The 25,192-nt window shown below is 38.3% G+C and overlaps 1 protein-coding gene across 1 annotated transcript in view; it reads left to right on the top strand.

Annotated features, from left to right (window-relative positions):
* Positions 1 to 25,192, top strand: part of DGLUCY (D-glutamate cyclase) — a 365,542-nt gene that overhangs the window by 192,557 nt on the left and 147,793 nt on the right. The window contains exons 5-6 of the mRNA XM_053697558.1: positions 13,705 to 13,855; positions 23,648 to 23,770. Coding sequence (XP_053553533.1) covers positions 13,705 to 13,855; positions 23,648 to 23,770 — 274 coding nt within the window. The remainder of the gene's footprint in view (positions 1 to 13,704; positions 13,856 to 23,647; positions 23,771 to 25,192) is intronic.

Genomic DNA, 25,192 nt, shown 5'->3' with positions numbered 1-25,192 from the left:
TTAGGCAAATGAGTATTTTGACCACATCATCCTCTTTATGCATGTTGTCTTACTCCAAGCTGTATAGGCTTGAAAGCCTACTACCAATTAAGCATATTAGGTGATGTGCATCTCTGTAATGAGAAGGGGTGTGGTCTAATGACATCAACACCCTATATCAGGTGTGCATAATTATTAGGCAACTTTCTTTCCTTTGGCAAAATGGGTCAAAAGAAGGACTTGACAGGCTCAGAAAAGTCAAAAATAGTGAGATCTCTTGCAGAGGGATGCAGCACTCTTAAAATTGCAAAGCTTCTGATTCAAAATAGTCAACAAGGTCGCAAGAAGCGTGTGGAAAATCCAAGGCGCAAAATAACTGCCCATGAACTGAGAAAAGTCAAGCGTGCAGCTGCCAAGATGCCACTTGCCACCAGTTTGGCCATATTTCAGAGCTGCAACATCACTGGAGTGCCCAAAAGCACAAAGTGTGCAATACTCAGAGACATGGCCAAGGTAAGAAAGGCTGAAAGACGACCACCACTGAACAAGACACACAAGCTGAAACGTCAAGACTGGGCCAAGAAATATCTCAAGACTGATTTTTCTAAGGTTTTATGGACTGATGAAATGAGAGTGAGTCTTGATGGGCCAGATGGATGGGCCCGTGGCTGGATTGGTAAAGGGCAGAGAGCTCCAGTCCGACTCAGACACCAGCAAGGTGGAGGTGGAGTACTGGTTTGGGCTGGTATCATCAAAGATGAGCTTGTGGGGCCTTTTCGGGTTGAGGATGGAGTCAAGCTCAACTCCCAGTCCTACTGCCAGTTTCTGGAAGACACCTTCTTCAAGCAGTGGTACAGGAAGAAGTCTGCATCCTTCAAGAAAAACATGATTTTCATGCAGGACAATGCTCCATCACACGCGTCCAAGTACTCCACAGCGTGGCTGGCAAGAAAGGGTATAAAAGAAGAAAATCTAATGACATGGCCTCCTTGTTCACCTGATCTGAACCCCATTGAGAACCTGTGGTCCATCATCAAATGTGAGATTTACAAGGAGGGAAAACAGTACACCTCTCTGAACAGTGTCTGGGAGGCTGTGGTTGCTGCTGCACGCAATGTTGATGGTGAACAGATCTAAACACTGACAGAATCCATGGATGGCAGGCTTTTGAGTGTCCTTGCAAAGAAAGGTGGCTATATTGGTCACTGATTTGTTTTTGTTTTGTTTTTGAATGTCAGAAATGTATATTTGTGAATGTTGAGATGTTATATTGGTTTCACTGGTAAAAATAAATCATTGAAATGGGTATAGATTTGTTTTTTGTTAAGTTGCCTAATAATTATGCACAGTAATAGTCACCTGCACACACAGATATCCCCCTAAAATAGCTATAACTAAAAACAAACTAAAAACTACTTCCAAAACTATTCAGCTTTGATATTAATGAGTTTTTTGGGTTCATTGAGAACATGGTTGTTGTTCAATAATAAAATTAATCCTCAAAAATACAACTTGCCTAATAATTCTGCACTCCCTGTATTGTATTGTTCCAATATTATTTGCATAATAACTGCTTTCTTAAATTCTGTGAATTTGGGCACGTGTGCCGCTTTCCAATTCTTAAAAATAAGATTGCGAGCTAGTATCAGTAAGGTGTTTAACAGTTTATATTCCTTGCAAGACAATGTCTCTAGAGGCTATACTCAATGTGGGATTAACTGTCTGTTTGATCCAATAAGATATTTTGCCCCAAAATTGAAATATCTTGGGACATAGCCACAGACAGTGCAGTATATCTGCACTCTCTTTACTGCATCTTGTACCTAAATGAAAGTTCTTGGACCAAACAGACATTTTGCCAGGAGTGATGTATACATTGTATAAGATTTTTAGATGTGACTCACGCCAAGCTGTAGGGACCCAAGAGTCACTGATTATTTGAAGACTTCCCTGTATATCCGTTACACCTAAATCTGGAAAATGTTTTGACCATGTTAGCTGTATGTATGTCATTTGTCTTAATTTATTGTTAGAATTCAAGATTTTATAAAAAGTTGAGATAGAGAATCTTCCTGCTTGATATATTTTTATCCCTACCGCTAGTGGGCCCGTGGACCAATTTGGTTTGAATTCTTTTTGAAGATCTGATAAATAATGTTGAATCTGTAAGTAAGCGAAAAAATATTTGCTTTGTATTCCATACGTGGAACAGATAAAACCAAATGAAACAATTACACCGTCTGCTGACAGTAGCTGTTTAACATAATTTAAACCCTTTTCCCCCCAACCCTGAAAGACTCGAGAATCATATCCTAGTTGGAATTCGGGATTCCCCTGAATTGGTAGAAATTCAGTTACATTTGGATTGACCCGGATTTCAAGACAGAATTTTTGCCATGCCCAAACGACGTTCTTAAATGTCATTAGATTATCAACATTACCGGGCAATTTCTTAACTGGACAATGTAATAGAGCCTTCAGATTAAATGGAGCAATAATACTACACTCGCACTGATACAATATTTCAATATACATGAACTTGTTATTTAGCTTGCAATTGAAATACTTATGACAATTGTGCCTGTTCCACTCTCTCTACAGTCTGGAGTGTCTTAAAGGGACAGTATACTGTAAAATAGTTTTTCCCTTAATACATTGCCAATGACATGTTGTTAATACCAGCTGCAGAGTATAAAATGTATGAGTAATTGCATTTTCATGTTTATTTGTGTATATTAAATAAATGTTTTTGTGCTTTGAAACCACAACCTATTAAATTAGGTTGGGCAGGTAAAATCAGACCTCTTTATTTTATCACATGCTTCCTTATCTTATATATATCTGTAAACAAAGATATATTACGTGTGTAATTTCTTCTGCTGGCATTGTTTATATAGCTTGTCAATAGCCTATGCTTAAGTATAGAAACTTTCAGTATAGGTAGGTATACGACAGGCAAAATCAGCTAATTAAAATGCCAAAATAAGGGTAAATGAGCTGTTTGTAAACAATTGAATACACTCCAGCAGGTAAATGGATAATTGGGAACTAATTAAAGTGGAGAATAATTTTGGGTAAACTGTCCCTTTAAGTATGGTTAATGGCTCTGCAAATTCTATACTGTGATATTTTAGGTCAGAGTACAAGCTCATCTGTCCCCAATTGACCACAGCACAGGAGAGCAGGGATTCAAACATGCTTTTCAAGGGTTGCATCCCTGAATGGCTCTTGATTTGTAAAAAAAAAAAAAAGATTGTGTTAAATGGTTGAAATTTGTTTTTGTATGTAGATTAGCCTGTGTATCTCAGGAGACATTGCTGTCCTGAATCAACTGAAATGCCAGCTTGAGCCACTTACTTTTAAAACTGATAAGCCTACACTGCGCTTAAAATAGAATTCCCCACGACAAAAAAAGAAGAAAATATAGTTTTAGCATTTATGTTGTCAGTTTTGTGTTTCCTGTAACTTAATTTAAAACGGTTTTTTTTCTACTTCACTAGAAACTGGAGTGCATTATGCAGGATATAGATATCTAAACCTGCAACATTATACTCAAAGATTGCTTGATCAATGTATTAACTTTATATATGTGCCCCTAACTGGCCAATAGAATTTATTCTGGCAATGCAGTGGTGCTTAATTGGTGATTATATACTGTATGTATATGTGTGCATTTGTGTATATGTATGTGTGTGTGTGTGTATATATATATATATATATATATATATATATATATGTGTGTGTGTGTGTATATATATATATATATATATATATATATATGTATATGTGTGTGTGTGTGTATATATATATATATATATATATATATGTATATGTGTGTGTGTATATATATATATATATATATATATATATATGTGTGTGTGTGTGTGTGTATATATATATATATATATATATATATATATATATATATATGTATATGTGTGTATATATATATATATATATATATATATATGTATGTGTGTGTACAGCCTCCCAGACACTGTTCAGAGAGGTGTACTGTTTTCCCTCCTTGTAAATCTCACATTTGATGATGGACCACAGGTTCTCAATGGGGTTCAGATCAGGTGAACAAGGAGGCCATGTCATTAGATTTTCTTCTTTTATACCCTTTCTTGCCAGCCACGCTGTGGAGTACTTGGACGCGTGTGATGGAGCATTGTCCTGCATGAAAATCATGTTTTTCTTGAAGGATGCAGACTTCTTCCTGTACCACTGCTTGAAGAAGGTGTCTTCCAGAAACTGGCAGTAGGACTGGGAGTTGAGCTTGACTCCATCCTCAACCCGAAAAGGCCCCACAAGCTCATCTTTGATGATACCAGCCCAAACCAGTACTCCACCTCCACCTTGCTGGCGTCTGAGTCAGACTGGAGCTCTCTGCCCTTTACCAATCCAGCCACGGGCCCATCCATCTGGCCCATCAAGACTCACTCTCATTTCATCAGTCCATAAAACCTTAGAAAAATCAGTCTTGAGATATTTCTTGGCCCAGTCTTGACGTTTCAGCTTGTGTGTCTTGTTCAGTGGTGGTCGTCTTTCAGCCTTTCTTACCTTGGCCATGTCTCTGAGTATTGCACACCTTGTGCTTTTGGGCACTCCAGTGATGTTGCAGCTCTGAAATATGGCCAAACTGGTGGCAAGTGGCACCTTGGCAGCTGCACGCTTGACTTTTCTCAGTTCATGGGCAGTTATTTTGCGCCTTGGTTTTTCCACACGCTTCTTGCGACCCTGTTGACTATTTTGAATGAAACGCTTGATTGTTCGATGATCACGCTTCGGAAGCTTTGCAATTTTAAGAGTGCTGCATCCCTCTGCAAGATATCTCACTATTTTTGACTTTTCTGAGCCTGTCAAGTCCTTCTTTTGACCCATTTTGCCAAAGGAAAGGAAGTTGCCTAATAATTATGCACACCTGATATAGGGTGTTGATGTCATTAGACCACACCCCTTCTCATTATAGAGATGCACATCACCTAATATGCTTAATTGGTAGTAGGCTTTCGAGCCTATACAGCTTGGAGTAAGACAACATGCATAAAGAGGATGATGTGGTCAAAATACTCATTTGCCTAATAATTCTGCACTCCCTGTATATATATATATATATATATATATATATATATATATATATATATTTATATATATATATATATAATATTTTTTTTAATATATACACATAGATACACACACACAATATGAGTATATAAAAATTACTTTAATGGACTTACTATGCCTTTGAATTTCAATTGTTCCACACCAATACATAGTAAAAAAACCTTTGTTGTTTTTTTAAGTGAAATCGGGATGGATCTATTCAAGGGACATGGAGAGCAAACATTTGAATGATTAATTTGAGAGTTTGCTCTTTTGTTGTTTATTATTTTTTGCATGAATTCTGGTAATCTGAGATTAGTAGGAAAAAAAAACTTTTTACAGGTACAATTTATTAATCATCTTTTCAGTGTTATGTGATGGGAGTGAGTGTGCAAGGAAGATTAGTTTTATTGCTAACATGGTTAAATCCCAGGCTTACATTGCAGTGAATGTTCAATAATAGTTCATGCCTACACTGTAAATGTGTAAAATAGTGCCAAAATTTGAGTTTTAAAAATTAGAGGGTTTATTAATTATAGGTTTTAACGTTACTTATTCTGTTAAAATATGATTACCTGCAGGTAAAACAATTAGAGAAATATTATTTGAAAATATGAACAGTTGTCTAAGAACAATTGTTTGCAATTAACTAAGCCTAAAATGCCGCCAAAACAACACAGTTCAAACTTCACAATCTATGAAACATGAGCACACATAATGATTCACGCTTATGTGTTTATACACATATTGCCAGCTGGGAGGTATGATGAAGTGGCTGGGTGGGGTAGTGTTATTATTAGCAATATATATCATATTTTCTGCTATTTATTAAATGTTACATAAACTATCCAAACAGAGATTGATTGTATAATTTATCATAAATTGATTTATCGGTCATTTGTGCAACAGATATTGGGGAAAAAATTATTATCTTACTTCAGCTTAATGTTGGCTTAAATTTTAGCCGGTCCGTAAAATCAGCCTGGCAGTGCACCTATTAAGGACCAGATTAAGAGTGGTGCGGTAATTAAAACTTCCACTAGCGAGCTAATTCTGCTTTAAGTAAGCTTTTTGCACAAGTCAGGTAGCACTTGTATTACAAGATGAAAGTAAAAACTTTTCGCTTATGCGCTAACCCTATGCGTGCAAAAAGCAGAAGTTACAATATCGCAAACGCGTTAACTTATTCCCCCATAGAAGTCAAAGGAACAAGAAAAGTGTGGGGGGGAATTAACAACCTATTTGCGCGTAAACCTGATCGCATATTCTCAAGTGCACTAACCCGACATGAAATAAGGAATATTTTGCATTCCAATGTTCTTCACATAGAATATGTTGTATTTATTCATAAATACATATTTCCACATATATCTGATGGTATTTTAGAACAATATAGATATATATAATTATATATAGGTATATATATACAAATAAATTAGGAATATTTAAAATTACGTAGATCGTATTCTGCTATGTGCAGAACATATTTAAAGTAAATACACAGTATAACACTTTATTAAATATGAATATTGCAAAAATATATTTTTTCAGGTTTTCATCTATATGGCTGCAAAGGGCTCCAATGCACATATATATATACATTTTATACACATATATATATGTGTGGTGTGTGTGTGTATACATATGTATCTATGTGTTTATATGTGTATATATGTCTGTATATACACATATAAATACATATGTACACACACAAACATATATATATATATATATATATATATATATATATACACACACACACACACACATATATAATATAATATTTATTTCATGTAATTGGCAAGAGTCCATGAGCTAGTGACATATGGGATATACAATCCTACAAGGAGGGGCAAAGTTTCCCAAACCTCTAAATGCCTATAAATACACCCCTCACCACACCCACAATTCAGTTTTTACAAACTTTGCCTCCTATGGAGGTGGTGAAGTAAGTTTGTGCTTAGATTCTACGTTGATATGCGCTTCTCAGCATTTTGAAGCCCGATTCCTCTCAGAGTACAGGGAATGTCAGAGGGATGTGAAGGGAGTATAACCTATTGAATGCAATGGTTTTCCTCACAGAGATCTATTTCATAGGTTCTCTGTTATCGGTCGCAGAGATTCATCTCCTACCTCCCTTATTCAGATCGACAATATACTCTCATATTCCATTACCTCTACTGATAACCGTTTCAGTACTGGTTTGGCTATCTGCTATATGTGGATGGGTGTCTCTTGGACTTGGTAAGTATGTTTTCATTACTTAAGACACCCTCAGCTATGGTGTGGCAATTTATGTATTAATATAAAGTTCTAAATATATGTATTGTACTTATATTTGCCATGAGTCAGGTTTATGTATATCTCCTTTTGCAGACTGTCAGTTTCATATTTGGGAAAAGCATTTTTTAGGAAAAAAAATTCTTACCTGGGGTGTAGTCTTTTTTCAAATTGACCATTTTTCATTAAATTTCGCTGGCTAAATTAGGCTTGCGAGGGCGCAAAATGCCAAAGTATATTGCGTCATTCTTGGCGCGAGATTTTTTGGTCGCAAAGTTACGTTCGATGATGCAAAAATCGTTATTTCCGGTGTCTTAGTTGACGTCTGAGTTTCTTTCACAAGGTGGAGTCTTCAATGACGCAAGTGTGTCATTTCCGGATGTTGTTAGCGCCAATAAAAAATCTGTTTGCTTTGTGGGTCATACTTGGCGCCAAATATTTTTATTATTTAAAACCCAATTCCTATATGCATCTTGCCTTTTTCTCTATCAGAGGGCTATGCTGTTTGCATTTTTTCCCATTCCTGAAACTGCCATATAAGGAAATTGATCATTTTACTTTAAATGTTGTTTTTTCTCTTACATTTGCAAGATGTCTCAATCTGATCCTGTCTCAGAAACCACTGTTGGAACCCTGCTGCCTGATAACAGTTCTACCAAAGCTAAGTGCATTTGTTGTACATTTGTGGAGATTATATCTCCAGCTGTGTTATGTAATAGTTATCATGATAAGCTTTTGCATGCAGAAAATGTGTCCATCAGTAATAGTACATTGCCTGTTGTTCCTTCAACATCTAATGTACAAGATATACCTATGAATTTAAAAGATTTTATTGCTGATGCAATTCAGAAGGCTTTGTCTGCCATTCCGCCTTCTAATAAATGTAAAAGGTCTTTTAAAACTTTTTATAAAGTTGATGAAATTTCAAATGACCGACAACATTCTGAATTATCCTCCTCTGACGAGTATCTATCTGATTCAGAAGATCCTTCCTCAGATATTGACACTGACAAATCTACTTATTTATTTAAAATGGAGTATATTCGTTCTTTGTTAAAAGAAGTGTTGATGACATTGGATATTGAGGAAACTAGTACTCTTGATGTTAAAACTAGTAGACGTTTAAATTCTGTTTATAAACCTCCTGTGGTTACTCCAGAGGTTTTTCCAGTTCCTGATGCTATTTCTGATATGATTTCTAAGGAATGGAATAGGCCTGGTGGTACTTTTGTTCCTTCTTTAAGGTTTAAAAAATCGTATCCTTTGCCAGCAGTTAGATTGGAGATTTGGGAAAAGATCCCCAAAGTTGATGGGTATATTTCTACTCTTGCTAAACGTACTACTATTCCTATGGAAGATAGTACTTCCTTTAAAGATCCTTTAGATAGGAAACTTGAATCCTATCTAAGGAAAGCCTATTTATATTCTGGTCATCTGCTAAGGCCTGCAATTTCTTTGGCTGATGTTGCAGCTGCATCAACTTTTTGGTTGGAAAGTTTAGCGCAACAGGAAACAGATACTGATTTGTCTAGCATTGTTTGCTTGCTACAACATGGGGAAGCGAGTTTGTTTGCCTCAGGATAAAAGACCTAAGGGTAAATCTAAAGCTTCTAACCGTTTTCGTTCCTTTTAACAAAATAAGGAACAGAAACCTAATCCTTCCCCCAGAGAATCTGGTTCCAATTGAAAACCTTCTTCAAGTTGGAGTAAATCCAAACCATTTAAGAAATCAAAGCCAGCCCCCAAGTCTGCATAAAGGTGCGGCCCTCATTCCAGCTCAGCTGGTAGGGGGCAGATTAAGATTCTTCCAAAAAATTTGGGCAGATTCTGTCCAAAATCAATGGATTCAGAGTATTGTCTCTCAAGAGTACCGAATAGGATTCAGAGTAAGACCTCCTGTGAGAAGATTTTTCCTCTCACACATCCGAACAAATCCAGTGAAGGCTCAGGCTTTCCTGAAGTGTGTTTCAGACCTGGAGCTTTCAGGGGTAATCATGCAAGTTCCGTTTCAGGAACAGGGTCTGGGGTTTTATTCATATCTATTCATTGTCCCAAAGAAAGAAAATTAATTCAGGCCAGTTGTGGATCTGAAAATTTTGAATCGTTATGTAAGAGTGCCAACTTTCAAAATGCTGACTATAAGGACTATTCTGCCTTTTGTTCAGCAAGGGCATTATATGTCCACAATAGACTTACAGGATGCATATCTTCATATTCCGATTCATCCAGATCATTTTCAGTTTCTGAGATTCTCTTTTCTAGACAAGCATTACCAATTTGTTGCTCTTCCATTTGGCCTAGCGACAGCTCCAAGAATCTTTTCAAAAGTTCTCGGTGCCATACTCTGTAATCAGAGAACGGAGTATTGCAGTGTTTCCTTATTTGGACGATATCTTGGTACTAGCTCAGTCTTTACATTCTGCAGAATCTCACACAAATCAACTAGTGTTGTTTCTTCAAAGACATGGTTGGAGGATTAATTTACCAAAAAGTTCTTTGATTCCTCAGACAAGGGTCACCTTTTTAGGTTTCCAGATAGATTCCGTGTCCATGACTCTGTCTCTAACAGACAAGAGACGAATAAGATTGGTTTCAGCTTGTTGGAACCTTCATTCTCAATCATTCCCTTCAGTAGCTATGTGCATGGAAGTTTTAGGTCTCATGACTGCAGCATCGGACGCGATCCCCTTTGCTCGTTTTCATATGAGACCTCTCCAGCTTTGTATGCTGAACCAATGGTGCAGAGATTATACAAAGATATCACAATTAATATCCTTAAATCCCAATGTTCGACTCTCTCTGACTTGGTGGTTAGATCACCATCATATAGTTCAAGGGGCCTCTTTTGTTCGTCCAACCTGGACTGTGATCACAACAGATGCAAGTCTTTCAGGTTGGGGAGCTGTCTGGGGATCTCTGACAACACAAGGGGTTTGGAAACTTCAAGAGGCGAGGTTACCAATCAATATTTTAGAAGTCTGTGCTTTTTTCAGGGCTCTTCAGGTTTGGCCTCTGTTGAAGAGAGAACCGTTCATTTGTTTTCAGACAGACAATATCACAACTGTGGCATATGTCAATCATTAGGGTGGGACTGACAGTCCCCAAGCTATGAAAGAAGTATCTCGGATACTTGCTTGGGTGGAATCCAGCTCCTGTCTAATTTCTGCGGTTCATATCCCAGGTATAGACAATTGGGAAGCGGATTATCTCAGCCGTCAGACTTTACATCCGGGGGAGTGGTCGCTACATCCAAATGTGTTTTCTCAGATTGTTCAGATGTGGGGTCTTCCAGAAATGGATCTGATGGCTTCTCATCTAAACAAGAAACTACCCAGGTACCTGTCCAGGTCCAGGGATCCTCAGGTGGAAGAGGTGGATGCGTTAGCAGTTCCTTGGTGTTACCAACCTGCTTATATCTTCCCACCTCTGGTTCTTCTTCCAAGAGTGATTTCCAAGATCATCATGGAACAATCATTTGTGTTGCTGGTGGCTCCAGCATGGCCTCACAGGTTTTGGTATGCGGATCTTGTTCAGATGTCCAGTTGCCAACCTTGGCCACTTCCATTAAGGCCAGATCTTCTGTCTCAAGGTCCGTTTTTCCATCAAGATCTCAAATCATTAAATTTGAAGATATTGAAATTGAACGACTAGTGCTTAATCATAGAGATTTTTCTGACTCAGTGATTAATACTATGTTACAGGCTCATAAATCTGTTTCTAGGAAGATTTATTATCGTGTTTGTAAGACATATTTCATGGTGTTCTTCTCATAAATTCTCTTGGCACTCTTTTAGAATTCCTAGAATTTTACAGTTTCTTCAGGATGGTTTGGATAAGGGTTTGTCTGCAAGTTCCTTGAAGGGACAAATATCTGCTCTTTCTGTTTTATTTCAAAGAAAGATTGCTAAACTTCCTGATATTCACTGTTTTGTACAGGCTTTGGTCCATATCAAGCCGGTCATTAAATCAATCTCTCCTCCTTGTAGTCTTAATTTGGTTTTGAAGGCTTTACAGGCTCCTCCGTTTGAGCCGATGCATTCTTTGGACATTAAACTACTTTCTTAGAAAGTGTTGTTCCTTTTGGCCATCTCTTCTGCTAGAAGAGTGTCTCTTTCTTGTGAATCTCCTTTTCTTATTTTCCATCAGGATAAGGCAGTTTTGCGGACTTCATTTAAATTTCTACCTAAGGTTGTGAATTCTAACAACATTAATAGAGAAATTGTTATCCCTTCTTTGTGTCCAAATCCTAAGAATTCTTTGGAGAGATCCTTACATTCTTTGGATGTGGTAAGAGCTTTGAAATATTATGTTGAAGCTACTAAAGATTTCAGGAAGACTTCTTGTCTATTTGTTATCTTTTCTGGTTCTAGGAAAGGTCAGAAGGCTTCTTCAGGTGTATTTGGAGTCGGGTCAGGCCCCGCCTCAGAGAATTACAGCTCATTCTACTAAATCAGTCTCCACTTCGTGGGCTTTTAAGAATGAAGCTTCAGTTGGTCAGATTTGCAAAGCAGCAACATAGTCTTCTTTGCATACCTTTACTAAATTCTACCGTTTTGATGTATTTGCTTCTTCGGAAGCAGTTTTTGGTAGAAAAGTTTTTCAGGCAGCTGTTTCAGTTTGATTCCTCTGCTTATGTTTAAGTTTTTTCTTTTCATTATGAAAATAAAACTTATATTTTGGGTTGTGGATTCAGAAATGGCTGTTATTATTTTATCCCTCCCTCTCTAGTGACTCTTGTGTGGAGTTCCACATCTTGGGTATTGCTATCCCATACGTCACTAGCTCATGGACTCTTGCCAATTATATGAAAGAAAACATAATTTATGTAAGAACTTACCTGATAAATTCATTTCTTTCATATTGGCAAGCGTGCATGAGGCCAACCCTTTTTTATGGTGGTTATGATTTTTTTGTATAAAGCACAATTATTTCCAAATTCCTTTGTTGATGCTTTTTACTCCTTTCTTTATCACCCCACTACTTGGCTATTTGTTTAACTGAATTGTGGGTGTGGTGAGGGGTTATTTATAGGAATTTTGAGGTTTGGGAAACTTTGCCCCTCCTGGTAGGATTGTATATCCCATACGTCACTATCTTATGGACTCTTGCCAATATGAAAGAAATTAATTTATCAGGTAAGTTCTTACATAAATTATGTTATACACACACACACACACACATATTTAGAGATGTATATGTATGTATCTCTAAATGTTAAAGCCCTTTACTTGCCTTTTGTTTCTCTAACACCTGAGACCTCATTTCATTGAACCCTTATAACTTTTTTGTGCAATAGTTTTTTTAAAATAATTTTTAGTAGATAGTGTTGTTTTGGGTGTAACTGTACTTTTAAATTTATTTTTGATGTGTTGTGTGACACTTTTTTTGTTTCGTGAAACAGTTAACCAGAGCTCTGAGGTTGCGCTATCCCAACGTGCGTTAACTTCCATTGCACTCACACTATCGCGTTTTAACTATCCAACGCGTGCAATCGGCTGCAATAAAGCCAATATCGCTCGTGTGTAACTGTTAGCTTGCCACTCGTAATCTGGCTCTAAATTGGTCCTGGGGAGGACACTGTAAGACATTCATACAAAAGTATTATCTGCCCAAGGCAGGTGTATGCACTTCTTTACAGATAGGGTGATTCACTCATATAATGCACTCCAATACAGAAGATAGGGACAGATATAATAAGGGAAATCAATCATTTTTGGGATATGGCTGTCCTGAGAATTAATTGAGCAGATAGAAATAGAAGCATTCTAGATGTAGTTTCTGGCTGTACTAAATTCCTATGCTTCTATGAACATAATAACTGTGTATTTCTTTTATGGTAATGATAAACATTGTTATTATTATGTGCTTCTTTAAATGACATTAGTATACGGGTGTATTCTTCTGTAACATTCATATACATGTGTACGTCAGGCAACAGTTATAAATGATAGTATTGTTCATGTGGCGAAGTAAATGATTTCATTATGTAACACTGATGTACTTATGTGTTCTTTATATGACATGCAGGTGTGTGACATTTAATTTCCATTAATAAGTGTATGTTTTATGTGACTGTGCTAAATATTAATGTGTGTATTACTAAATAGTAAATGTGTATTGATATACAAATCTATTCTTCGTGTTATATACAAGCTGCTACACTGGTAAAATCCAGTATTCTGTTTCGCCTGTCTTGATCAAATTGAGACAGTTGTTTCATTGGTTCTTGTAGAGTTAAGTCATTAGATAATGTTTTTTTTTTTTTGCATGGTTAATTAATTGTTCTTTTGTACCAACCTCTCTCTCTGACTGTCACTTTTTTTCACCATTGCACAGACGGCCGTTCCATGCTATGGAGTTGGCAGATTTGCCTGCAACTTGGTGGTCACAATGAGACCAATTCCTCAAGATAAAATAAATGCTGCAGTAAAAGCAACTCAACCCATGAAAAAATACCACGGAGCCCCAGTTCACATTGGTGATCCAGGTTAGCAGACTGCCTAGTGGTTGGATAATTTGGGGAAATGTGCAATAGTATTAGAGACAGCACATACATTTGAATTATTTGCAAGTCCATATTATTAAAATTGTGATGTATATGTCCTTTGCACCCTTAAAATCCAGGCTTGTGTTGTCCTGCTAATAGACTATTTAGTGCTTACACTTTTTATTGATTTGATGCGACTTCACATTAAGTTATAAGTAATATAAGGTACATATATATAAATCAAATATCTCCAATCATAGGCAATAAAGTGTTGCAATAGGCAGTATTCTCTAGCCCTCTGATTTTTAGCAAATTACTCTTCAATGCATTCTAATTGTTTAAGGCTTAAATAGAAAATATCCCTTTAGCGTACATTGGTGAGAAAGTAATAATCCAGGGCCTGTATGTGGTCCTCAGGATTTTCCTTTTGTTCTCTCCAAAGCATGAAAGAATTGTGCTTTTTCTACCTCCAGAAAACATATATATTTCATATTTAACCACAAAACCCATGCACTCCCTTTAAATTCTTGTTTTGTTTTCTTATTTCAGTCTCTCTCTTGCCCCTGACTCTAACGCACTCATGCACACATGCATTTTTAACCTTTGCTGCTGAACAATTTCACACCACTAAGCTAAAGGTCTTTTCCCCCATTTTTTTTTAAAACTCTTACATTTAAATATCAATTTCAGTGCTTCCGTACCCATACAAATAATACCTTTTTCTTTCATAAGATGGTGAGAGTCCATGAGACATCACATGTGGGATTTAAGACCAGTGCTACAGGAGGAGGCAAATCCCCCCCACACAACAGCGTTTTAATCCCTTACACTTTCTAATGATTCCTAAGTCAATTTTTTGCCTCCAGCAAGGAGGATGGTGAAACTTGAAGTGCTGACCTATACATCTATTGAAAGGGCTGTTCTAACTAATCTGAGACCAATTATCCTCCTCAGAATACCTACAAACAGGGCAGAGTAGTGGACAGGAGTTCAGCCAGGTAGTTAAAATCTTCTCCCAGTAAGGAGATGCCACCAGCCCCCCAGGTGAAATGTGGGCATGCCTGCCAATCCCCTGGTCTACACGGTGCAGCTCCTTTTACAGATCCTTGGCACGGTGCTTACTCTGCCTTGGGTGAGCCTGTCTACTGGAAGCAGACTTTTGCAGCTTAAGTGAGCTTACCTGATAAATTAATTTATTGTATGATAGTGGGAGGCCACAAGACCCTCTCTTGTTTTTCTTTAACCGTTACCGTAACTTTGCACTTCTTTTACCCTGCTTTTCCTTTCCTACTTTATTTTCTCTTGGCCATATGTATGACAAAGGAATCATGGGAAAATGGGATGGATTAAAGCTCTGTTGTGTGGGATATTTTGCCGCCTCCTGGAGGACTGGACTTTAATCCCACCTACCTCTGTCGAAACATGAAAATACTTCAACCAAAAAACAACCACACAAAAATAAAGTAAACACAAAATATAATAAAACATATGAAACAAAAAAATTGTATTTTACCCTATTATAATTAATAGTGATACTCAGTCCAAAAACTCCTATGTGACTCAGAAGAAAAGTCCCAAGTAAGATGCAATTGTGTGATGAGTTCCTCAAAGAAAGAAAAATAATGGAGAAAAACATAGTGTAACTTTGTATTGAAAGGTGTTCTTTCTATACTCCAAACTTGCTGTACACATATTTGGTAGAGCGGTTACAGCTCTAAGTAATTCACTACATAAAATCAGTTAAAAATACATATGGCACATGAAGTCACTCATACACTTTAGTAACGCCCATTCTTTAGCCAGAAAGCATACTGTGCGTGCTGGCTATAATGTATCTTACAGTCTCAGTTTTAGTATTTTCAACAATTATGGCCAGTTCTCCACCCCTTCTGGTGACGCGCGTTCCGATGTGTAGACTAGTGTCTGACATTTCTATTGATGATAACCTGCTACCTAGAGGGGCATGAGACCCCTCTGTGTGACTTACATGGGTGTGTAGTCCTAGTGAGGCAGGTGATCAATATTAAAAGCAACTCATTTAAATGAGGTATCATCCCCTCTAGGTAAAACAGAGTGGGATATAGGATCTTTATAATACGCCACACATAATTTCCCTTGTATCCAGTAGTTAGGGTGATCCCCACTATGAGGTTAGACAGGTGGTAAGATAGCGACTGTGTTACTACCTCCACTTCTGCCAGAATTTTTTTTTTTGACTGGTGTTACAAGTGATTCATATTTTTCATTCAATTCATTATTTGAAAGAGTTGACTGTCCTCTTTCAAATTAGGTTTTGTATGTTCCTTTATGTGGTGTGATGCAAGATATGGACTATAGAAGTATGCAATCATGTACAGACTCTGGAGATACAAGGACAAAGCTTTGTTATTCTTTTGCAGTCTAGGAGCATTGTGTAAGATGACAGTGCATTCAAGGGGTTAAACATTTGTGCTCTGTGTCAAATATACTTCAGACTACAGCTTTCTGGCAGTGTATTCTGCCCATTGATTTACACAGGATTCCTATCAGTGTTTTACTTAGCAAAGTGCAAAGATATGTTATTTCCACTGGTGTGATATAGAAACAGAATTGGTTTTAACTTTAAAGGAACATAAAGTCCAAAATGTTTCTTTCATTATTCAAATAGAACAATGGTTTTCAAACCTGTCTTTAGGCCTCCCTAACAGGCCATATTTTCAGGATTACTTTGGATGAGAGCAGGTAAAATAACAATGTTTACTATCGGCTGAATTTTTCACTTGTGTTCTAGTTCAGATATCCTCAAAATGTGGCCTGTTCGGGAGGCCTGAAAAACATACCTAGTTAGGCTCAGCAGCGGCAATGCACTTCTGGGAGCTAGCCACTGATTGGTGGCTACACATATATCCTCTTACCATTGTCTCACTGAAGTGTTCAGCTAGCTCCCAGTGGTGCATTGCTGATTCATCAACAAAGGATACTAACAGAATGAGCAAATTTGATTGTAGAAATAAATTCCATGTCCCTTTTAAACTTATATTTCCCTTACACCTTTAACAAATGATAATATAATTAAAAGGACATAATACTCAAATGTTGAAGCATTTGAAAGTGATGCAGCTTAGCTGTAAATAGCTGACTAGCTAACATCTCTATGTAAAAAAAAGGAAGATATTTCTCCAACATAGGTGTGTCCGGTCCACGGCGTCATCCTTACTTGTGGGATATTCTCTTCCCCAACAGGAAATGGCAAAGAGTCCCAGCAAAGCTGGTCACATGATCCCTCCTAGGCTCCGCCCACCCCAGTCATTCTCTTTGCCGTTGCACAGGCAACATCTCCACGGAGATGGTTAAGAGTTTTTTGGTGTTTAAATGTAGTTTTTATTCTTCTATCAAGTGTTTGTTATTTTAAAATAGTGCTGGTATGTACTATTTACTCTGAAACAGAAAAAAGATGAAGATTTCTGTTTGTAAGAGGAAGATGATTTTAGCAGAAGTTACTAAAATCGATTGCTGTTTCCACACAGGACTGTTGAGATGAAGTAACTTCAGTTGGGGGAAACAGTTAGCAGACTTTTCTGCTTAAGGTATGACTGGCCATATTTCTAACAAGACCATGTAATGCTGGAAGGCTGTCATTTCCCCTCATGGGGACCGGTAAGCCATTTTCTTAGTTAAATAAAAGAATAAAGGGCTTCAAAAGGGCTTAAAAAACTGGTAGACATTTTTCTGGGCTAAAACGATTGCTTTACTAGGCATATTATGCAGATTCTAACTATTAATGGTTATTATAATCTTGGGGATTGTTTAGAAAAAATAGGGGTTAAATGTAAAAACGGCTCCGGTTCCGTTAATTTAAGGGTTAAAGCTCTGAAATTTGGTGTGCAATACTTTTAATGCTTTAAGACACTGTGTGAACAATTCCTTCATACTTTTTCACATATTCAGTAATAAAGTGTTTTCAGTTTGAAATTTAAAGTGACAGTAACGGTTTTATTTTAAAACGTTTTTTGTGCTTTGTTGACAAGTTTAAGCCTGTTTAACATGTCTGTACCATCAGATAAGCTATGTTCTATATGTATGAAAGCCAAGGTGTCTCCCCATTTAAATTTATGTGATAATTGTGCCATAGTGTCCAAACAAAGTAAGGACAGTAATGCCACAGATAATGATATTGCCCAAGATGATTCCTCAAATGTGGGGAGTAAACATGATACTACATCATCCCCTTCTGTGTTTACACCAGTTTTGCCCACACAGGAGGCCCCTAGTACATCTAGTGCGCCAATTCTTATTACCATGCAACAATTAACGGCTGTAATGGATAACTCTATAGCAAATATTTTATCCAAAATGCCTACTTATCAGAGAAAGCGCGATTGCTCTGTTTTAAACACTGAAGAGCAAGAGGACGCTGATGATAATTGTTCTGTCATACCCTCACACCAATCTGAAGGGGCCATGAGGGAGGTTTTGTCTGAGGGAGAAATTTCAGATTCAGGAAAGATTTCTCAACAAGCTGAACCTGATGTTGTGACATTTAAATTTAAATTAGAACATCTCCGCGCACTGCTTAAGGAGGTATTATCTACTCTGGATGATTGTGACAATTTGGTCATTCCAGAGAAGTTATGTAAGATGGACAAGTTCCTAGAGGTTCCGGTGCCCCCCGACGCTTTTCCTATACCCAAGCGGGTGGCGGACATAGTAAATAAGGAGTGGGAAAGGCCCGGCATAACTTTTGTTCCCCCCCCTATATTTAAGAAATTATTTCCTATAGTCGACCCCAGAAAGGACTTATGGCAGACAGTCCCCAAGGCCGAGGGGGCGGTTTCTACTCTAAACAAACGCACTACTATTCCTATCGAAGATAGTTGTGCTTTCAAAGATCCTATGGATAAAAAATTAGAGGGTTTGCTTAAAAAGATTTTTGTTCAGCAAGGTTACCTTCTACAACCAATTTCATGCATTGTTCCTGTCACTACGGCAGCGTGTTTCTGGTTCGAGGAACTAGAAAAGTCGCTCAATAAAGAATCTTCGTATGAGGAGGTTATGGACAGAGTTCAAGCACTTAAATTGGCTAACTCTTTTATTTTAGATGCCGCTTTGCAATTAGCTAGATTAGCGGCGAAAAATTCAGGGTTTGCTATTGTGGCGCGCAGAGCGCTTTGGCTAAAGTCTTGGTCAGCGGATGTGTCTTCCAAGACAAAATTGCTTAACATTCCTTTCAAGGGTAAAACATTATTTGGACTTGATTTGAAAGAGATTATTTCAGACATCACTGGGGGAAAGGGCCACGCCCTCCCACAGGATAGGTCTTTTAAGGCTAAAAATAAGCCTAATTTTCGTCCCTTTCGCAGAAACGGACCAGCCTCTAATTCTACATCCTCTAAGCAAGAGGGTAATACTTCACAACCCAAACCAGCCTGGAGACCAATGCAAGGCTGGAACAAGGGTAAGCAGGCCAAGAAGCCTACCACTGCTACCAAAACAGCATGAAGGGATGGCCCCCGATCCGGGACCGGATCTGGTGGGGGGCAGACTTTCTCTCTTTGCTCAGGCTTGGGCAAGAGATGTTCAGGATCCTTGGGCGCTAGAAATAGTTTCTCAAGGTTATCTCCTGGAATTCAAGGAACTACCCCCAAGGGGAAGGTTCCACAGGTCTCAATTATCTTCAAACCAAATAAAAAGACAGGCATTCTTACATTGTGTAGAAGACCTGTTAAAAATGGGAGTGATTCATCCAGTTCCAATAAGAGAACAAGGGATGGGTTTTTATTCCAACCTGTTCATAGTTCCCAAAAAAGAGGGAACATTCAGACCAATTTTGGATCTCAAGATCCTAAACAAATTTCTCAAGGTTCCATCGTTCAAAATGGAAACTATTCGAACGATCCTACCTACTATCCAGGAAAATCAATTTATGACTACCGTGGATTTAAAGGATGCGTACCTACATATTCCTATCCACAAGGAACATCATCAGTTCCTAAGGTTCGCTTTTCTGGACAAGCATTACCAGTTTGTGGCACTTCCATTCGGATTAGCCACTGCTCCAAGGATTTTCACAAAGGTACTAGGGTCCCTTCTAGCGGTTCTAAGACCAAGGGGCATTGCAGTAGTACCTTACTTGGACGACATCCTGATTCAAGCGTCGTCTCTGTCAAAAGCAAAGGCTCATACGGACATCGTCCTAGCCTTTCTCAGATCTCACGGATGGAAGGTGAACAAAGAAAAAAGTTCTCTGTCCCCGTCAACAAGAGTTCCCTTCTTGGGAACAATAATAGATTCCTTAGAAATGAGGATTTTTCTGACAGAGGTCAGAAAATCAAAAATTCTAAGCTCTTGTCAAGTACTTCATTCTGTTCTTCGTCCTTCCATAGCGCAGTGCATGGAAGTAATAGGATTGATGGTTGCAGCAATGGACATAGTTCCTTTTGCACGAATTCATCTAAGACCATTACAACTGTGCATGCTCAGACAGTGGAATGGGGATTATACAGACTTGTCTCCGACGATTCTAGTAGATCAAAAGACCAGAGATTCACTCCGTTGGTGGCTGACCCTGGACAATCTGTCACAGGGAATGAGCTTCCGCAGACCAGAGTGGGTCATTGTCACGACCGACGCCAGCCTGGTGGGCTGGGGCGCGGTCTGGGAACCCCTGAAAGCTCAGGGTCTATGGTCTCGGGAAGAATCTCTTCTCCCGATAAACATTCTGGAACTGAGAGCGATATTCAATGCTCTCAAAGCTTGGCCTCAACTAGCAAAGGCCAAATTCATAAGGTTTCAATCAGATAACATGACGACTGTTGCATATATCAATCATCAGGGGGGAACAAGGAGTTCCCTGGCGATGGAAGAAGTGACCAAAATAATTCAATGGGCGGAGGATCACTCCTGCCACTTGTCTGCAATCCACATCCCAGGAGTGGAAAATTGGGAAGCGGATTTTCTGAGTCGTCAGACATTCCATCCGGGGGAGTGGGAACTCCATCCGGAAATCTTTGCCCAAATAACTCAATTATGGGGCATTCCAGACATGGATCTGATGGCGTCTCGTCAGAACTTCAAGGTTCCTTTCTACGGGTCCAGATCCAGGGATCCAAAGGCGACTCTAGTAGATGCACTAGTAGCACCTTGGACCTTCAACCTAGCTTATGTATTCCCACCGTTTCCTCTCATTCCCAGGCTGGTAGCCAGGATCATTCAGGAGAGGGCTTCGGTGATCTTGATAGCTCCTGCGTGGCAACGCAGGACTTGGTATGCAGACCTGGTGAATATGTAATCGGCTCCACAATGGAAGCTACCTTTGAGACAGGACCTTCTTGTTCAAGGTCCATTCGAACATCCGAATCTGGTTTCCCTCCAGCTGACGGCTTGGAGATTGAACGCTTGATTTTATCAAAGCGTGGATTTTCAGATTCTGTAATAGATACTCTGATTCAGGCTAGGAAGCCTGTAACTAGAAAAATTTACCATAAAATATGGAAAAAATATATCTGTTGGTGTGAATCCAAAGGATTGCCATGGAACAAGATAAAGATTCCTAAGATTCTATCCTTTCTACAAGAAGGTTTGGAGAAAGGATTATCTGCAAGTTCTCTTAAGGGACAGATTTCTGCTTTATCTGTCTTACTACACAAACGACTGGCAGCTATGCCAGATGTTCAAGCATTTGTTCAGGCTCTGGTTAGGATCAAGCCTGTTTATAGACCTTTGACTCCTCCCTGGAGTTTAAATCTAGTTCTTTCAGTTCTTCAAGGGGTTCCGTTTGAACCCTTACATTCCGTAGATATTAAGTTATTATCTTGGAAAGTTTTTATTTTTGGTTGCAATTTCTTCTGCTAGAAGAGTTTCAGAGTTATCTGCTCTGCAGTGTTCTCCGCCCTATCTGGTGTTCCATGCAGATAAGGTGGTTTTGCGTACTAAGCCTGGTTTTCTTCCGAAAGTTGTTTCCAACAAAAATATTAACCAGGAGATAGTTGTACCTTCTTTGTGTCCGAATCCAGTTTCAAAGAAGGAACGTTTGTTACACAATTTGGACGTAGTCCGTGCTCTAAAATTCTATTTAGAGGCTACCAAAGATTTCAGACAAACATCTTCCTTGTTTGTTGTTTATTCTGGTAAAAGGAGAGGTCAAAAAGCGACTTCTACCTCTCTTTCCTTTTGGCTTAAAAGCATTATCCGATTGGCTTATGAGACTGCCGGACGGCAGCCCCCTGAAAGAATCACAGCTCACTCCACTAGGGCTGTGGCTTCCACATGGGCCTTCAAGAACGAGGCTTCTGTTGACCAGATATGTAAGGCAGCGACTTGGTCTTCACTGCACACTTTTGCCAAATTTTACAAATTTGATACTTTTGCTTCTTCGGAGGCTATTTTTGGGAGAAAGGTTTTGCAAGCCGTGGTGCCTTCCATTTAGGTGACCTGATTTGCTCCCTCCCTTCATCCGTGTCCTAAAGCTTTGGTATTGGTTCCCACAAGTAAGGATGACGCGTGGACCGGACACACCTATGTTGGAGAAAACAGAATTTATGCTTACCTGATAAATTACTTTCTCCAACGGTGTGTCCGGTCCACGGCCCGCCCTGGTTTTTTAATCAGGTCTGATGAATTATTTTCTCTAACTACAGTCACCACGGTATCATATGGTTTCTCCTATATATATTTCCTCCTGTCCGTCGGTCGAATGACTGGGGTGGGCGGAGCCTAGGAGGGATCATGTGACCAGCTTTGCTGGGACTCTTTGCCATTTCCTGTTGGGGAAGAGAATATCCCACAAGTAAGGATGACGCCGTGGACCGGACACACCGTTGGAGAAAGTAATTTATCAGGTAAGCATAAATTCTGTTTTTACCTCAAAATTTCCTCAGTGGTCACATCACTTTGTAAAGGGACTTTAAGCAGCCAATCAGGATGCTAGGACTTGCAAGGGAGCCTGCATCTGGCATGTGCTTGCACAGTCATGTTATTTCCCTCCTTATTTAAGGAAGCTAGTGTGAGATCAACATTTTGTGAAGCTGATTGGCTGTTTTTTATTTTTCAACATGCAGCTCACAGTAGCTGTTTACAGAGCACTTACTATTGTGAGGTTAAGAATTTTTGAGGTAAAATATTTTCCTTTTTTACATAGAGATGTTTAGATGATATTTCCTAACTTTTTACAGTTATGCTGCATCCCATTTTAAGTGATTTATGTTCTTTTAAAATCCAATTTGTTCTTTCGTGATTCAGATAGAACATGCAATTTTAAGCAACTTTCTAATTTACTCCTATTATCAATTTTTCTTCTTTCTCTTGCTATCTTTATTTAAAAAGCAGGAATGTGATGCATAGGAGACGGCCCATTTTTGGTTGAGAACCTGGGTTATGCTTGCTGATGGGTGGGTAAATGTAAGCCTCAAATAAGCAAGCACTGTCCATGGTGCTGAACTTAAAATGGGCTAGCTGCTAAGATTTACATTCCTGCTTTTAAAATAAAGATAGCAAGAGAACGAAGAAAAATTGATAATAGGAGTAAATTAGAAAGTTGCTTAAAATGTCATTCTCTATCTGAATCATGAAAGAAAAAAGTTGGTTTCAGTGTCCCTTTAAGGGTTCTTTCTAGTACTTATATTTGTATTTTAATATTCTTATTTTCAGAATTACACAAGTATTATTAAAACGTTACCTGTTAGGGCCCACTGTGACAGAAATATATAGTTTTATTACTTGCCTTTAAGTGCAATCTGTATTTTATGCATATATGTGTTTAGTAAAATGGAAATGGTTGAATAAGTAAATATTATAATACATTTATGTCTCTCTTAGAATTTTTCGGCATAAAAGATCTCACAAAACCTGAATATGGAGACCCTGTGAATGCTCATCCTGGTGATATTCCAGTATTTTGGGCGTGTGGAGTAACAGGAGTGGAAGCTGTGAGCAGCTGCAGTATGTGTTACTATGTTATCATTACTGTATATTGAATAGAATGAATAAATGTACACAACATTGAAAATGTTCTATCATAAATATTTAACCCCTTAGTGACCAGACCATTTTTTAATTTTCTTACCATTAAGGATCAGGGTTGTTTTTACATTTCTGCAGTGTTTGTGTTTAGCTGTAATTTCTTTCATGTAATTGGCAAGAGTCCATGAGCTGGTGACGTATGGGATATACAGTCCTACCAGGAGGGGCAAAGTTTCCCAAACCTCAAAATGCCTATAAATACACCCCTCACCACACCTACAATTTAGTTTTACAAACTTTGCTTCCTATGGAGGTGGTGAAGTAAGTTTGTGCTTGATTTTTATAATTTCTTATGTGATAAGCGCTTCTAAGCATTCTGAATCCCAATTCCTCTCAGAGTACAGTGTTTGTCAGAGGGATGTGAAGAGAGTATCTCATATTTGTTTTTATGGTTTCCTTCGCGGGAAATCTTTTCAAGGGTTCTCTGTTATCGGTCGTAGGGATCCTCCCTTTTCAGATCGACGATATACTGTACTCTCATATACCATTGCCTCTGCTGATAGTTGTCAGTACTGGTTTGGCTATCTGCTATATGTGGATGGGTGTCTTTCGGTAAGTATGTATCATTATTTAAGACACTCTCAGCTATGGTTTGGCGCTTTATGTATTACTATAAAGTTTTAAATATATGTATTTTACTTATATTTGCCATGAGTCAGGTCTGTGTGTTTTTTCCTTTGCAGTCTAGCAGTTTCGTTATGGGAATCATGTTTTAGGTAGTTGTCTTACCTGGGGTATAGTCTTTTTTTTAATTTGACTTGTTTTTTCTTTGAAAAACTTGTGGGCAAATTAGGCTCGCAAGGGATAAAAATGCTGTTATTTATTGCGTCATTCTTGGCACGATAAAGTTTTTTGGCGCGAATGTGCATCTCTAATAATGTAAGTTCATAATTTCCTGCGTCTTAGTTGACGCTAGGTTGTTTGGTGCAAAATTGTGTTTGTTATGACGCGAGTTGCGTCATTTTCGGATGTTTGTTGTCGCCAAAAAAATTCTCAACTTCCTTTTGTGTCGTGCGTCATACTTGGCGCCAAAAAAATTTAGTTTTATTTTACCTCACTTCCTATATGATCCTTGCCTTCTTTATGCTCAGAGGGCTATGCTATTTGCTTTTTTTTGCCAATTTTAGCATTTGCATTTTTTCCCATTCCTGAAACTGCTATATGTGGAAATAAGATATTTCTGTTTAAATGTTATTTTTTATTTTTTACATTTTACAAGATGTCTCAATCTGATCCTGTCTCAGAAGCTTCTGTAGGAACCATGCTGCCTGAACACAGTTCTTCCAAAGCTAAGTGTATCTGTTGTAAGCTAGTGGAGATTATATCTCCAGCTGTAGTGTT

This window comes from Bombina bombina, chromosome 1 (genome assembly GCF_027579735.1).
Source record: "Bombina bombina isolate aBomBom1 chromosome 1, aBomBom1.pri, whole genome shotgun sequence".
NCBI lineage: Eukaryota > Metazoa > Chordata > Amphibia > Anura > Bombinatoridae > Bombina > Bombina bombina.
This window is presented reverse-complemented; position numbering and strand designations above follow the sequence as displayed.